This window comes from Talpa occidentalis, unplaced genomic scaffold (assembly GCF_014898055.3).
Source record: "Talpa occidentalis isolate TD23 unplaced genomic scaffold, MPIMG_talOcc4v2.1 talOcc4.5, whole genome shotgun sequence".
Taxonomy (NCBI): Eukaryota; Metazoa; Chordata; class Mammalia; order Eulipotyphla; family Talpidae; genus Talpa; species Talpa occidentalis.
The window spans coordinates 74,244,015-74,261,012 of record NW_023604861.1 but is presented as its reverse complement, the minus strand read 5'-3'; the positions used below and the strand labels follow the sequence as shown (position 1 = coordinate 74,261,012).

Here is a 16,998-nt window from a genome sequence, read left to right as displayed (position 1 = left end):
CACTGAATGCACTACTCAGATTGATTGTTATACTACAAATGTCCCTTAAAGTATAAATGTAAGTACACTGGATGATAGCACCAACATGATCATTCACTTGCTAAGGGACATTTCATTTCACAAAATTATTTTTGTTAATCAGTAAGCATATCTCACGTGTCCACTGCATATAAAGCAGGCAATAAAGCAAGCTGAGTTTCATAAAATTAAATTTTTTGACAGAAAGTACAACTAGGACAAAGTGAATAAAGAAGAAAAGTTAAACATGAGAGAGGAAGGAGTGTATTCTGAGCGTGGTGAAGAGCTAATGCTTAGTTTGGAAGCTAGCAAATTTGCAAGCATAAAGCAGGGAATATAAAAACCAGCACATGACATGGGTAACTCAAAAGGCAGAAGTCACCAAAATTCCTAATTTTGAATTTAAAATTAATTTGAACAGTAAGCAGGAAGAACAGTAAGCAGGAAGTATTTCTTGTGTTTCTGAATGAATGAGAAGGTAACTTCTCAAAACTGTAAGATAGCTAATGTAGAATGCAAGCTGTAAAGAATTTAGAGCCAACTGGAATAAGGATAGATTTAAAAAATATTTTAGAGAACATACCCAAAAAAGCTGATTTATATAAAGCTGAATAACGGAGAAGAGATACAAAATCACTTTTTAAAGGATAAGAATAGTGTTTTCTTTACCTTTTATAGCATCTCTCCCATTTAAACACTTAAAAAAGGATTTAGTTAATCAAATCCATATTGCTGTCAAAACATGTGAATAAAATCAGGAATTTGAAATTCAGTACATAATTTTGTCATTGGCATAATATATAATTTAGCATTTCCTTTAAGATCAATAGGAAAAACTGAAAAACAGATTTACAAAAGTAAATCTACTTTTACTTTCAAAGTAAATCTATACTGGGCCTCCCTAGTGGTGCAAGGGGTTAAGCACAGCATTATGAAACTATCCGCAGCCACTGCAGAATGAGTTCAATCCCTGGCCACCCAGGGAGATATCCACATGGCGAGGCAGATCTCTCCTGTCTCACCCACTGGTCCCCTCAGCAATGTATTTCAGTCAGTCTACCTGTTCTATTTCCCACTCTGTCTCTAGTGAATTCTCTCACCCGCAGCACCTCTGGCCTGTACCCTGGTTCTTGTGTGCATAAATAAATAAATAAATCTTTAAAAAAAATTAATTCTACATTTACTTTATAAGTAAATTTACTTAGAAAACAGTAAATTAAGATCTGTTGATAAAAGTTTAATACCTTCAAATTCCAGTCATTAAGGTTTTTTTTTTTTTTTTTTTTTTTTTTTTTTATAGAGGCATGCTTTATTTATTTGTTTGCTGGTTTGTTTGTTTGTTTTGTTTATACATGCACTGGGTACAGTCAGAAGCGCGGGAGGGCGAGAGAATTCACCAGAGCCAGAGCGGGGAGCAGAGCAGGCAGAAGGACCGAAGTACACTGCTGAGGGGAGCAGCGGGCGGCAGGAGAGGTCTGCGCGCCATGTGGGACCCTCCTCTGGTGGCCGGGGAGCAGCCGGGGATCGAACCGGCGCCGCAGAGGCCGCGCGCAGCTTCGCAACCCAGCGCTCAACCGCTGCGCCACCGGGGAGGCCCTATTAAGGTTTTTGATTGGCATTTAAAGGATTAAAAAATTCACTAAGAATCAAATGAAATGAAGTATGAAATATTGTATGAGGTGCATTATTATAAATATGAATGTAAATATATAACCACAATATCATAATTACAAATAATATATACAGTACATTTTATAAATATAGTATTATTACCGAAGTCATGATGAATTAAAAACTAATCTCAAAATTTATGATAATATGAAAAAACTATATTTAACAGGTGACTATATTTCAAATCAGTCAATGCAACCCCAAAGTATCAGGGACAGGCAACAAAGGTAATGGGTGGGTGGGTGGGGACAGGAAAGACAAAATGTTCTCTCCATAGTCCTTAGATTAAGCCAAGTGACTGCAGAAAGAATTCTAATTGAGGGCCTCCCTGGTGGCACAAGGGGTTATGAGGCAACCTATGAAGCCATCTGCAGCCTCTGCAGCACAAGTTCGATCCCTGGCCAGGGAGCTACCCACATGGCACAGCAGACCTCTCCTGACTCGCCTGCTGCTCCCCTCGGCAGTGTATTTCAGTCAATCCTCCTTTTCTGCTCCCTACTCTGTCTCTGGTGAATCCTCTCATCCTCTGCATCTCTGGCCTGTACCCCAGTTCTTGTATGTATAAATAAATAAATCTTTAAAAAAAAAAGAATTCTAATTGAGTTCCCAAATCCATGTTTTTATTTTTTTTATTTATTTTTTTTTTTTTAAAGAGTTATTTATTTATTTATTTATTCATTCATTCATTCATTCATTTATGCAAGCACTGGGTACAGTCAGAAGCGTGGGAGGGTGAGAGAATTCACCAGAGCGGGAAGCAGAGCAGGCAGAAGGACCGAAGTACACTGCTGAGGGGAGCAGCGGGCGGCAGGAGAGGTCTGCGCGCCATGCGGGACCCTCCTCCAGTGGCCGGGGAGCAGCTGGGGATTGAACCGGCGCCGCGGAGGCTGCGGGCAGCTTTGCAACCCAGCGCTCAACCCCTGCGCCACCGGGGAAGCCCGCAAATCCATGTTTTTAACCTAAAGAATAACTTTGCTCACCTCTGGAAGAAGAGAATGCCTTTTCCTCATTAGCTCTGTGATTCAAGAAAGGGATCACCACCCAAAAGCTGCCAATGTATAAATCACTATAAATCACTCTACTTAGATTAATATACAATGTCTAACTATCTGCGCAGATGTAGAATCAATACTATAATTAAGAAATGTCTCAAGACCTCTATCTAGAATATACCAATTTAAAAGAATAAAAAAGAAAAGCTGAGGAAATGACCGAAGAAAGGTCTTTAATAGAGCTATTCAGCTGAAATAAGCAACTAAGAAACACACAGGAGAATGAATGATGTTATTACCTGGATAGACGGGTATGTTCGGTTGTTTTCGGTGCTGCGCTCCCCTGGAATGCTGCCTGCTGATCGCCCTTCACATTTGTATCTAAAACGCATTCCTCTCTGCCTGGGCTGTTCAAATATCTCAATGTATGGGTTACACCCACCTGAAAATTAATGGGGAGAGTAATATTAGGATAGCAATAATAGCATTTTGTTTTCTTCAAAACAGCAAACAAAAAGATTTTTCTTCCCAATAATACATAACAAGATTGAAATACAATTATTCAAGATTGAGGGGTAAAGAAACTTTTTTCTGAGTCCTTATGCAGTATTATAACACAATCATTCAAATCACAATGATGAGAACTTTACAACTTAATATGTATAGCTAATACCAGTGTGAAATTTTGAGATGAATAGTTCAGAAATAAGCACTTTTCACGAGACCAAGCAGAACGACTTCCCTCAAGATTCCCCAAGAAGGATCAAGAAGTTAATTTCCGCAGCCACTGCAGCACAAGTTCAATTCCCGGCTGGCCAGGGAGAAACCCTCATGGTGGGACAGATCTCTCCTGTCTCGCCCCCTGCTCCCCTCAGCAGTTTACTTCAGTCCATCTGCCTATTCTATTTCCCACTCTATCTCTGGTGAATCCTCTCACCCCCCACCCATGCATCTCTGGCCTGTACCCCAATTCTTGTATAAAAATAAATAAATCTTAAAAAAAAAGAGTTAAGCTTGGGCCTCCCTGGAGGCACAAGGGGTTAAGATGCAACACTATGAAGCTATCCACAGCCTCTGCAGCATGAGTTCAGTCCCCAGCCATGCGGCTACCCTCAGCAGTGTATTTCAGTCAGTGGGCTGTTCTGTTCCCCACTGTCTCTGGTGAATCTTCTTTCTCTCTCTCTCTCTCTCTCTCTCTCTCACACACACACACACACACACACCCCTCTGGCCCACACGCCAGTGCTTGTATGCATAAATAAATCTTTTAAAAAAAGTTAATCTTCAGAAATACTGTATTATATTCCAAAAGTGAATTTATCTGCTTGGTTTTACATTAGATCCTTAATAGCAGACTAAAAGGCCATTCACTGAAAACAAAAATGCATTTAAATCCTTACAAAGGAATTTTTTTAATCTCTCTTTTGGAATCTTAAGACTTACAAAGAGCACACCAAAACAAGTTCCAAAAGGGACTTTAGGCTTAACAGAAATTTCAATCAGTCCCATCTAAACCTCTTCTAAAGGATAAGACACAATGGAGAAAAAATAATTATTTTTGTAACAAATACAATTCAAAATATGCACCTTTAGAATGAACAACTGAGATACAAAAGGATCTCAAAATAAGTATGCTGAAAGGAGATCAAAAGAACAAATACTGTAGGATTCCATTTATATAAAACTCTAGCATATATAAGTTAATTTGTAAAAAACCAAAAACAAACAAACAAAAAACAGCTGCTTAAGAATGGAGGTATGAGGCCTCCCTAGTGGCACAAGGGCACAAGATTCCCCAAGAATCTTGTGGATTCATAGTCTCAGCACTGTGAAGCTATCAGCAGCTAATGCAGGAAGAGTTCCATCCCTGGCCAGGGAGCTGACCCACATGGCGCAGCAGGCCTCTCCTGTCTGCCTGCTGGTCCTCTCAGCAATGTATTTCAGTCAATGGGTCTGTTCTGCTCCCCATTCTGTCTCTGGTGAATCCACTCACCGCCCACTGGCACCTCTTGCATGCAAAAACAAATAAATCTTTAAAAAAACAACAACAAAAAAAGAATGGAAGTGTGGAGTGGACGGGGGGGGGGGGGGGGGGGGGGGGGGGGGGGGTGGGGGGGGGGGGGGGGTGGGGGGGGGGGGGGGGGTGGGGGGGTGGGGGGGGGTGGGGGGGGGAACTTTTGGGGAATGATGGATATGTTAATTTTCTTGATTGTGATGATTTCGTTTGTATACTTAGGTCAAAACTGATCAAACTGCATACTTTAAACATTTGTAATTCATTGTAGAATAATCATTTGTCAACAAAGTTGTCTAAAACATATTCATCTTGGGCCTCGCTAATAGCGCAAGGGGTTAAGCACCGCACTATGAAGCAATCCACAACCTCCACAGCAGCACGAGTTCAATCCCCAGCCGGCCAGGGAGCAACCCACATGGCGAAGCAGACCTCTCCTGTCTCGACTGCTGCTCCCCTCAGCAGTGTATTTCAGTCGGTCTGCCTGTTCTGTTCCCCACGCTGTCTCTGGTGAATCCTCTCACACACACCCCCGCCACATCTCTGGCCTGTACCCCAGTTCTTGTATGCATAAAATAAATAAATCCTTTTAAAAAAATAAAAATAAAGCATTCACATTTAGCCCCTGTTATTATCCATGTTCAGTGAAGACATTCACTCTGTGCTCACAAGTAGTGTATTTAGTGTCTTCATTTTAGGGGTGTGAAGATATGTTCCATTCCAAAAAATATAAACTCCCTCAGTCAACTTAGTGATTTGCAAACTCCCATAATTAGATACTCATTTCTTTAACTACAGCCTTATTCTCTGTTAAAATGTATGCAAATCTGCAGAAAGGGTACCACAGTGGGTCTTACCAGTACAATGTGGGAAAGAGGCCATTTGAATCCTATTCAGCTATACTTATGGGTGAAAATGCAGGAATGTCCACACCTATCTTGTCTCTGACTTTTTAAATTGGGGACAACACTAATAGCACCTATCTCCTAGGCTGTTGTGAGGATTAGAGTAACATGTAAGCTCTTATCTAGTAATGTACACATAACACTTACTTAGTCTTTTATTATTTCAACTACTTTCTTTTTTTTTTTTTTTTTAAAGATTTATTTATTTATACAAGCACTGGGTACAGTCAGAAGCGTGGGAGGGTGAGAGAATTCACCAGAGCCAGAGTGGGGAACAGAACAGGCAGACTGACGAAATACGCTGCTGAGGCGAGCAGCGGGCAGCAGGAGAGGTCTGCGCGCCATATGAGCGCCCAGTGCTCAACCACTGCACCACCGGGGAGGCCCTCAACCACTTTCTTAAAACATTTTTATTTATAGGTGATACCATGATGGTATCACAAGTGCTACTTTCAAGGATTTTTACAAAATAATTATTATACTATTAAAAAAAACAACACAATTTTTGTTTATGCTAACAGAAATTTGCATAAAATAGAGGAAAAGAGTCAGGGATGCCAAAGTATGTCAAAGGAAACAAAGGGCTACTATGGGCCTCCCTGGTGGAGCAAGAGTGAAAGGATGTACTATCAAGCTATTGACAGCCACTGCAGCAGGTGTTCAGTCCCCAGCCAGGGAGCTAACCTACGTGGTGCAGCAGACCTCTCCTGTCTTGCCCACTGCTCCCCTCAGCAGTGTATTTCAGTAGATTGCCTGTTCTGCTCCCCACTCTGTCTCTGGTGAAACCTCTCCCCCCCTCCACCTCTGGCCTACACCCCAGCTCTTAGATGCCTAACAAATAAAATAAATCTTTTTTTTAAAGAAAGAGTTAATAGGGTCTCCCTGGTGACCCAAGGGTTCAGTCGCAGCACTAAGAAGCTATCTGCAGCCACTGCAGCATCACTGAAGCTCAATCCCCAGCCAGTCCAGGAGCTAACCCACATGGTACAGCAGACCTCCCATGCTGCCTGCTGCTCCCCTCAGCAGTGTATTTCAGTAGATCTGCCTGTTCTGTTCCCCACTCTGTCTCTGGTGAATCCTCTCACTCCCCACACCTCTAGCCTGTACCCCAGCTCTTGTATGCATAAATAAATCTTTTTTAAAAAGGTCAATAAAGCAAAAAGGAGAAAGATAAAAGGAAAGCATGTCCAAAGGTGTGACAATACAGAATAGTTTAAGAATCATTAATATATTGGGGCCTCCCTAGTGGTGCAAGGGGTTAAGCACAGGACTATGAAGCTAACCACAGCCTCTGCAGCACGAGTTTGATCCCCTGCTCAGCCAGGGAGCTACCCACATGGTGCAGCGGACCTCTCCTGACTCTGAAACACTTCATACTTAGAGAATTTAAAGCCAGAGTACATCTGGGGGATACTGATTTCATTCTATGAGTGACAGAGTATTAATGAATGGCTTAATGAAAGGAAATTATCATCAGATTGGCATTTTTTAAAAAGATTTATTTATTTATGCATACAAGAACTGGAGTACAGGCCAGAGATTTGGGGGTGGGGGAGATGAGAGAACTCACCAAAGAGAGAATGGGGAACACAACAATCAGATTGACTGAAATATGCTGCTGAGGGGAGCAGCGGGGGAGTCAGGAGAGGTCTGCTGTGCCATGTGGGTAGCTCCCTGGCTGGGGATTGAACTCATGCTGTGGTTGCTGGGGATAGCTTCAGAGAGCTGCATCTTAACCCCTTGTGCCTCCAAGGAGGCCCCAGATTGGAATTTTAAAGTAAGGATTCTGATGGCAGTGGACAGACTGAAGAGAACAAAGCAAGCTGATCAGTTTAGAGATAGTTACAATAATGTGGGCAATAATGAGTATATGTCTTAAATATGACAGTGATAATAGGAATGAAGAATTTTTTTAAAAGATTTATTTATGCATACAAAAACTAGGTGTAGGTCAGAGGTGCAGGGGGTGAGAAGATTCACCAGAGACAATGGGGAGCAGACATGGATCTACTGCTGAGAAGAGGTATGCTGAGCCATGTGGGTCAGCTCCCTGGCCTGTGATAGCTTGACAGCACTGAGATTTTAACCCCTGTGCCACCAGGAAGAGGCGGGGGGCTCCAGGAATGATTATTTTAAAGATTGACAGTTCTTGGTCAATGACTGAACATTAGGTGATGACTCCAGCCTCCGCTGTGAGTAAAGCATTACTATTACCTTTTAATTTTTCTCTGTTTGGATCAGATGTCTAATTTTTTTTTAAATTCAAAAGACAGGGAAAACTGACTTTAAATCAAGTTCATGATACTTATTTCAATTTTATTAAAAACTTTAATGCCTAGAGATGGAGCATTCAACAATTTCACATCCTTATATATCCTTATATATTTCAAACAATTCAAATTCACATTTCAGTTTCAAATATTTCATAACCCTATATATCTTTGTAGGAATAATATTTAAAAGTATGTCTTTCAATAGTTCAAAATATTCATCAGCATTTTTAAAGTAATAGCTTAAATCATTTATGTGGTTGAACTAAAGGTCAAATAAATCCCTGCCTACTATTTATTTAAAGGTGTCTTGATGGGAAGTTGATATAAAGTAACATCATTAGTGGTAAAGGGCTAATTGGAGGAGGGGTGAATAAAAATGCTAGGCTTATACTGAGTATTCAAATATTACAGTAGTTATATACAATGCTTCCTTAAACTAGAGAGTATGTTGGGCTTCCCCGGTGGCGCAGCGGTTGAGCGCTGGGTTGCGAAGCTGCCCGCAGCCTCTGCAGTGCCGGTTTGATCCCCGGCTGCTCCCCGGCCACCAGAGGAGGGTCCCACATGGCGCACAGACCTCTCCTGCCTCCCCTCAGCAGTGTACTTCGGTCCTTCTGCCTGCTCTGCTCCCTGCTCTGGCTCTGGTGAATTCTCTCACCCTCCTGCGCTTCTGACTGTACCCAGTGCTTGTATAAATAAATAAGTAAATCTTTAAAAAAAAACCAAAAAACTAGAGAGTATGTTTATGGGAAAAGTCTATAGCCAAGGGGACAGAAAAACAGTAGTTGAAAAGTTAAATAAAACATTAAAAAAATTTAAACTATAAAAATGACAGAAATAGCGGCTTCCCTGGTGGTGCAAGGAGTTAAGATGCAACCTTTGAAGCTATCTGCAGAGTTTGATCCCCCCTACCCACCAGGGAGCAACCCACATGGGGCAGCAGACCTGACTCGCCCACTGCTCCCTTCAGCAGTGTATTTCGGTCAATCTGCCTGTTCTGTTCCCCAATCTCTCTGGTGAATTCTCTCACCCTCCACACCTCTGGCCTGTACCCCAGTTCTTGTAAAGATAAATAAATAAATCTTTAAAAAAAAAAAAAAGACAGAAATATTAGTTATATAACATCAAGTACTGAAAAAAACTGTGAAATCTAGTCTTATCATATAAGATCTTTATTGGTTAAAAAAAAGTTTCACTTACAACCATGTAACATAGTTTACTGAATAGTCTATATTCCTCCAGTTGAAAATAATCTCCCCTTCTTCTCAATTACCATAAATTTTTATGGCAATTATTCCAAATAATTTTGGAAAGATCCACTGTTTTATCTGTTCTTGAAAAAAGCTACTTGTAGGCAGGAACTCTGTTTTACTCATCAGCACCTTGCACACAGATATTCAGTAAATATCTGTTGAATGAATGACAGAAATCTAAGGATTTTTTTGTTTGTGTAAGTTATAGAAACTGAAGGACTACATTATTAGTTAATCAGATTTACCTTATTAGATTCTACTACTAGGAAAAAATAGTGCTTTGTAGGTACTGGACTCGCTGTATATTCATGCTCATAAAGATCCATTCATATTCTGATATATTTATCTGTATTTAATGATTTTCTAAAAATTCCCCAGCTATAAATCTATATTATGCATCAGAGCAATACACCAGTTTCTTCCTTGCTTAGTATTCTGTTTTGAAGTGCCATTCTTCCTGAAGATAAAAAGTGTACTGAAATGTAGTCATCTATGGAATGGAGAAGGTAAACTATAAATCAGGAAATTGTAGAGAAAGTGAGTACTCTTAACTAAGATTATCTCAAATTCTGAAATTTTAAAAAGTACTGAAATATCTAATGATTTACAATGGAATGTCCACAGCCAACACTGGTTCTAAACAAGTTGATTGCTATACTTTTCCTTAATAACCAATACTATGCAAAGTTGGAATTAACCCCTATATTTTGAACAGTAATTGTAAAATGCTAATACAGACCAGAATAATATATGAAATATAGGCAGGATGTTTGCAAGATGTATTTACACTTTTGTTTGAACTTAGGCAAAAGAGTGCTGCTTAAAATTAGTGCCTATATAATAAAGTATGAGTTTAAGATGAAAAAATTTCATTGAAATTGAAGTTAAAAACAGATCATCAACTGTCAGAAATTGACACATTACTAAAACTGTATAGCTAGAATTAGGATCCAGTTTGTAACTGTATAGTGAAAAGATGTTAGTCATTATATTGCTGTTTTAAAGCACTTTTCCCATTTAAAGCACATTTCCCATTTGATCTCCTTAATCTTCATAAAAACATAACATGAATTGTTATCCCATTTTACAGATGATAGGATTTAAGTTCAAAATACATGAAGTTATAAGAAAAAGAAATTATGATACTAGCAAATGATAGCTGGGATTTCAAAGTGTCAAATTCAAAGAACAAGAACAAAAAAGCAGGGGATAACAAATACGTAAAATAAAGGCAACTTAGTTAAGAAGATAATGCATCTTGGTACAGGCAAAGACAAGTGAGTATTTAGATGAAATGAGAGAGCACAGTTCATAATGGGGATATATATCAGAATCACCTAGGTAGCTTTTTCAAAACATACAAGTCCTGACCTCACCTGATCTGCTGAATAGAAATAAAAATGTATCTAAAGCCCAGACATGTTTCTGAAAAAGACTTTCAAGCAATTCTAACACACCCATGACTAAGAACCACTGCCCTGAAACACAAAGTGGAAAAACAAACGCACATATCTACAGAAGCAATCCAAAAATTAATGTACAAGTATGGGTTGGGTAATGGATAAAATGGACAGAGGAATTCTGACTACTTGTAACTGCTAAAAAGTTTATCCAAATGCAAGCAAGAGAAGGACATTACTATAGGGACACCCTTCAAAAGCAATGATTTATTTGAAAAGTAAATTATTTGCAAAATTATTATTTTAACTATCAGGAAATTTCTTACAATACAGCACACAAATGATTATAACACACTAATACATCAACAGCACAGTTGAGAATACCTGACTACAGGTCACATCTCCATCACAGAAATAATGGATATGAGATTGCCTGAGACCAAAGGTGCTAAAGGAGGTAACACTTTTCCAAATATCATCTCAACTTACTTTGGAGAAAAAGGAAGTAAGACCTACTTTTCTTTCCTAAAGTCTAGGAGCCCAGGTAAATCATGGTGATGAGCTTTACCTTAAGGCACCACGTCAGGCTTTCCATTTCTTCCTAAATATGATCAAAATTTAGAGATACAATTTCTTAATGTAGACAGAACTGAATTCAATTAACAAAGGAGCAAAGAAAACTTAAAACCAATTCCCATGAAGAGAGAAAAAAACTAACACTGAATGTGCTAAAGGAATCAAACTAAAGATAAGTGGTATCAATCAAGTTAATAAAATGATACATGATTTATCTACTGAGTGGTTTTTGATTTACTTTTCCAGAATGATTGCATTCATTTAAGAAGGAAAAAAAAAAAAGAACAAAGAAGAAAAAAAGACTACCTCCAAACATCCCTGTCAAATTCTATTCAAGTTTAAAGATACACAAAACCATTTCAATTGGTTTTAAAAGTAAATGGGTATTCCTCTCTTATATAGTCTCGAAAGATAATTTTCTATCTAGCATCTGGTCTAGTCGATTGATATAAGTGTTGTTACTCTAAAAATTCTAAAATTGTCAGAATAGTTAAACAATAATTTAGTGCCACATATCTCTAGTATTCCCTAGTTACTCAGAGGTCTGAGTTCCAAAACAGTTCCCCTAAAAGAGAAAACTAACACTTATGGGCATGCATCATCTCATCTGATCCCAACAAGGCACTGCAGTAGTTATTCCCATTTTTATTTCAAAGTGGCAGGCTAGTTCCATCCAAGACTAAAGTCCAGGTTTATTCCAATATATCAGGCTCTCTCTCAATTGGGTCTTAAAAATCCAAGAGAGGGAATTTTCAGATGAGTATCTGGTGCAAACAAGTAAATAAAAGTGTAAACGATTTAGGCAACAGAGATTCTACTGCTGTAGATTCCACTGGCATGGGGGAGGGAAAGAAGTCTTCAAAAAATACTTCTAGTGTGAAAATGTAGAGAACTATTTAAAATCTGTCCTAGATCATGCATGTATTTAAATTAAACATAGGTAGCAGAAGCAAATCATCTCTTGATTAAAATAGATTTTAAAAAGTAAAAATTACAGGATACCTATTTAAGTATGAGTTAAATTCTTTTCTTAATATAGGTATATCCTGTGCAATTATTTGGGTCATGTGCCTATAATCATTTTCAGAGAACACAGAAGAGAGAAAAATGAGACAAAAGGAAATTCTGAGTTTCTTAAACTGCATTTAAGAAAGATACTACAGTGCTCACTTTGGCAGCACATATACTAAAATTGGAACAATACAGAGAAGACAAGCATGGCCTCTACAAAAGGATGACACAAATTTGTGAAGCAGTCCATATTTTTAACCAAAACAAAGAGACACCCCACTGATTGGGAAAAAATCTTGGCACTCCATACAACTGATAAGGGACTGATCACAAAGATATACAAAGAACTCACATGACTCAACAAGAACAAAGTAAACAATCCAGTCAAGAAATGGGCAGAACTACTTAAAAGACACTTCTCCAAAGAGGAAATGCAAATGACCAACAGACATACGAAAAAATGTTCAACATCCCTTATAATCAGGGAAATGCAAATCAAAACCACAATGAGATACCACCTTATACCAGCAAGAATAGCACATATCAAAAAAACTAGCAACAAATGTTAGCAAGGATGTGGTAAAAAAAAATAGCTCTCCTGCACTGTTGGTGGGAGTGCAAACTGGTCCAACCACTATGGAAAGCTGTCTGGAGGTTCCTCAGTCTACTAAAAATGGAGCTACCATATGACCCAGCAATTCCACTCCTAGGGATCTACCCAAAGGACACAAAATCATTGATTCAAAAGAATACCTGTACCCCTATGTCTACTGCAGCACTATTTAGAATACGTAAAACCTGGGAACAACCCAAATGCCCAAAAACAGATGACTGGATCAAGAAGATGTGGCATATATACACAATGGAATACTATTCAGCAATCAAAAAAGATAAACTCATGCCATTCCCAGCAACATGGATGGAACTAGAAGGAATTATGCTCAGTGAAATAAGCCAGAAGGAAAAAGAAAATATCAGATGATTTCACTTATAGGGAAACCAAATAAGATCAGGAGGAAAAAATAATAATACAAAAGAGAACAAAACAAAACAAAATAAAAACAAACAATTTTTGGGGAGTGCTTTGATTACTGCTTCAATTTTGCCAAGTAAGACATCAGTATAAAAAAATAGTAACAGTACAAAACACAACAAAGCAAAAACAGACAATTATATATCAGAGACATACTGCAGGGAGGGAGGAGGGAGAGGAATCAGAGGGAGAGAAGGAGGAGCACAGAGGACTGAGGTGATGGTGCACAGGTGCATTAGGGAAGGAAATTCCATGGGGACTACACCTGGTTTGGGGGGGAGGCAAATATTGTTTAAAAATGAACAATGATGTAAATTTTTTTTTAAAAAAAAATATTAAAAAACTCAATTATAAACCAGAGATACGCTGCAGGGGGTGAGGAGCGAGAGGGATCGGAGCACAGGTGAACTGGTGAAGGAAATTATAAGGGGACTGTGTGTGTGTGTGGGGGGGGCAGACTGTTTAAAAATGAACAATGATGTAAAATACATATAAATAAAAAAATAAAATTTAAAAAAGATATTACAAACTCCAGATGTTCTACACATACTCCAGATGTTCCTAATTATTCACTATTTGATTACTTCCTTGTCATTTCATTCATTCATCTTATGTCTATCATTTATCACCTTATTTATACCACTGTTTTTTCTACCTTTTCATGTGTTGCATTTCTGAAACAGCCTTCAGGTTATGTGGAGTCCTTTATTTAAAGTCATTTTCTGGCCTCCCTGGTGAGGCAAGGGTTTAAGTCTCGGTACTATCAAGCTAAGGGCAGCCACAGCTGCACAGAATTTGATCCCCAGAGCTAAGCTACATGGTGCAGCAGACCTCTCCATTTTCACCCACTGCTTGCTCCCCTCAGCAATGTATTTCAGTCAGTCTACCTGTTCTGCTCCCCACTCTGTCTCTGGGTGAATCCTCTCACCACCATACCTGTGGCCTACACCCCAGTTCTTGTATGCATAAATAAATAAAAATAGATCTTTTTTTAAAAAGTCATTTGCTTTAACTATCAACTCCTACCTATTTCAGCTGTTATTATAGATTAAGTTGCATCATACAACAAGAAAGGGAAAAAAATCAATGTATCTTTCCTGAAATTCATACAACAATATAGTTGTAGTGTGGGTCATAAAAGCTTTTCCTTGTGTACTTTCTTTTATATGACACTGCAGAAATATACTAATGAAAATTGTGTATAAAAACAATTTAAATTTGAACACATATTTTACCAAAGACAGTACTATTTATTAGTAAAAAGAGCTATGTATACACATTTTGCACTTTTTATAGAAACAATGAGAAGCGTTAAACTCAGATGTAAAATAGCTAATTTTACTTATACTAAACAGAATAGAATCATAAACACAGGAAGAGTAATGACTCTAACTATGCCTATCGTAGATGGACCTGGGAACATTTTCTTCTCAAAGACTGGAATTAAGGTGACATTCAAAAAATAAGTATAAAGACAGTTTAATTAAAACCAGAGCTGAGAAATCCTAAATAATTAATCTGATAATTTACCTGGACAAAATTTATAATCATATACCTATCAAAGTCCCTGTTACTCATGACACTTATATAATTTTGCTTGTGAGATTATGATCTGTTACTCCTACGTTCTAGATAGCACATATTCAACTGCACATACCCATTTACATATGACATCCGGTGAGAAATGAAGAAATGGTCTTAAATGCTTGGTAATCAATACAAATACTTTGTATTTTGAAGTTTAAATACAACCTTACAACAAAGAGAACCTAAACTATACAATGATAAACCAATTGATCAGTTTTTTCTGTTACTCTTGGCTAAATTGTTGTTTCAAAATAGGATGGAAATTTATAATTCACTTAGTGAATCTTTTTCTCTAAGGTCTTTACCACTGACTAAAAAAGTATATCCATACTCCTATTAAAATTTTTTTGCCTAGTTTTCGAATTACAAGTTAAGTAACTTGTTACATTTTAAAGTCACATTTTACTGCCATTTCAGAAAAGGGAGAAAAAACATAAAATTACCCCACAACTTTTCACTCCTTAAATTTTTCCCCCTTCAACTTAAGAATCAGTCCTCACAACCCCACAAAATGTAGTGTCATTAAACAAGTTTAAATTGTGTCACATTTTAAAATTGGGTGGGCCCTACACTATACAATATAAGCAGTTGATTCTTTCCCTCTTTCTTTTGAAAGAATTAGAAGTATTACATTAATGTAACACATTAGCAAAGCCTGATTAAGTTGCCAACATGCTGACCTTTTTTTTAATTTGTAATGCTTACCATTTTTTATTACATTCATGCAAAATCTCTTTCTGATAACCAACAAATAAGTCAACTAGTTTGAAATCATCTGTGCATTTTTAATCTAAAACGTACTTTGAATTCATGAATTAACAAGTCACTGAAGTTTGGAGGCACTGAAGTGGCTAGGGAGAAAGTTCAAATATTTTAAACTACACTTGTATTTTCACATGGAAACCACAGACAAACTGAAATGAAATGTCATGTGAAACACCCCAATTTCCTTTTCAGCATATGGCAGCAGCTATAGCATTGTTCAGCTCAAACCTTAAACAAAAAAGCCACTTATGTTCGCTACTTCCTCTTCTCTGCTGAACATCAGTCTTCTACTAAAAGTCTCTGAATCAGGGAGCTAGGATGAAAGTCAAGAATTAATAAGCTCCTTCTTCAGCCTCCTAGGACGAAGTTAACGTGTTCTTTAAGGCCTCACTGCCTTTCTCAGCCCCCTCGGTCGGGAAAGCGGCCCCACGAGCCTAGCCCCAATCCAGCAAAGGGCCCGCTCGCCACAGTGAAAGTAACTTCCACTTGGGTCCGCGGCGGGGCAAACCCGGGCGGTCGAGAACGACCCTCCCTCCCCTCTCAGCCGCTTCTGGGCACATTCCTTCCCCACCAAAGCAAGAGCCCACACTTTATTGCCGAAATAAACATTTACAGAAGTGTCAGAAGGTGGCTTTCATCCCTACCCATATTTTAAATCACGGATATTCTAAAAACCCGCTTTCCCTTTCTCTACCAAAGGCAAAAACAAAACCACCGCTTCTGCTCGGCAAACTAGAAAGCAGGCGCTTATTTCACAGTAAGAAATTATCCGCTTCGTTGAAGCAACATTTCACTTAAGACCTGTGGGGACTTCTGAAGTCGCGCCCCACTGTGCGACCTGTCAGCCCGGCGGCAGTCACCCGGCGGCCTGGGTAAGAAAGGCGAAGCTCTCGAGGGCTCCGGTTCCTCATTCCCGTTCTAAAACATAAAAGCACCATTTCAACAGCAATCGCGGTTTAAACGCGAGAACGCGTCGTCCTCCTTTAGAGTCTTATTATTTCCCTAATCCTAAAATCAAGTCGCTGGGAATTTCTACGGTTCCGGCCAGCCCAGGGGCACCAAACGCCAGAGCGGGGCTTTGATTTCGCAGGCAAACCCCGAACCGGGCCCCTTTTCAAAAAGCTGACACCGCGCCAGGCGAGGCAGCTGTGAAGCCGGAAGGCGCCACCACCAGGGCCGAGCCCCCAGGCGCGCGCAGCGGTGCCCGCGGGACCCCCCCGCGCCCCCCGCGCGGGCACTCACCCGAGGCCATGGCGCCGCCGCCGCTCGCTCCGCGCCGCGCGCAGACTGGAGCCGCCGCGTCCGTGAGGCGGCCGAGCACCTCTGCCGGCGGGACCCCCGGGCCCCGGACCACCCCCGGCGCCGCCTCCTCCTCCCCGCCCTCCGCTGGGTTTAGCGGCTCACACCTCCCCACCCCCTGGATTCTCGCGCTCCGGTCGCCCAGCGTCGCCAGCGCAGGTTGCGGGAGTTCGGCCGAGAGGGCGGAGCGCGGCGGAGCCCAGC

General features: G+C 39.7%; 1 protein-coding gene and 1 non-coding gene across 2 annotated transcripts in view; one reads left to right on the top strand and one right to left on the bottom strand.

Annotated features, from left to right (window-relative positions):
* The window catches only part of REL (REL proto-oncogene, NF-kB subunit), a 45,469-nt gene extending 28,687 nt beyond the window's left edge, over positions 1-16,782 (bottom strand). The window contains exons 1-2 of the mRNA XM_037527443.2: positions 16,738-16,782; positions 2,981-3,123 (exon numbers count right to left, since the gene is read on the bottom strand). Coding sequence (XP_037383340.1) covers positions 2,981-3,123; positions 16,738-16,747 — 153 coding nt within the window. The 5' untranslated portion in view covers positions 16,748-16,782. The remainder of the gene's footprint in view (positions 1-2,980; positions 3,124-16,737) is intronic.
* Positions 12,262-12,366, top strand: LOC119259989 (U6 spliceosomal RNA). Its single transcript, XR_005128635.1, has one exon. It is a non-coding gene; the product is annotated as a U6 spliceosomal RNA (small nuclear RNA).
* Positions 16,783-16,998: the final 216 nt, after the last annotated feature.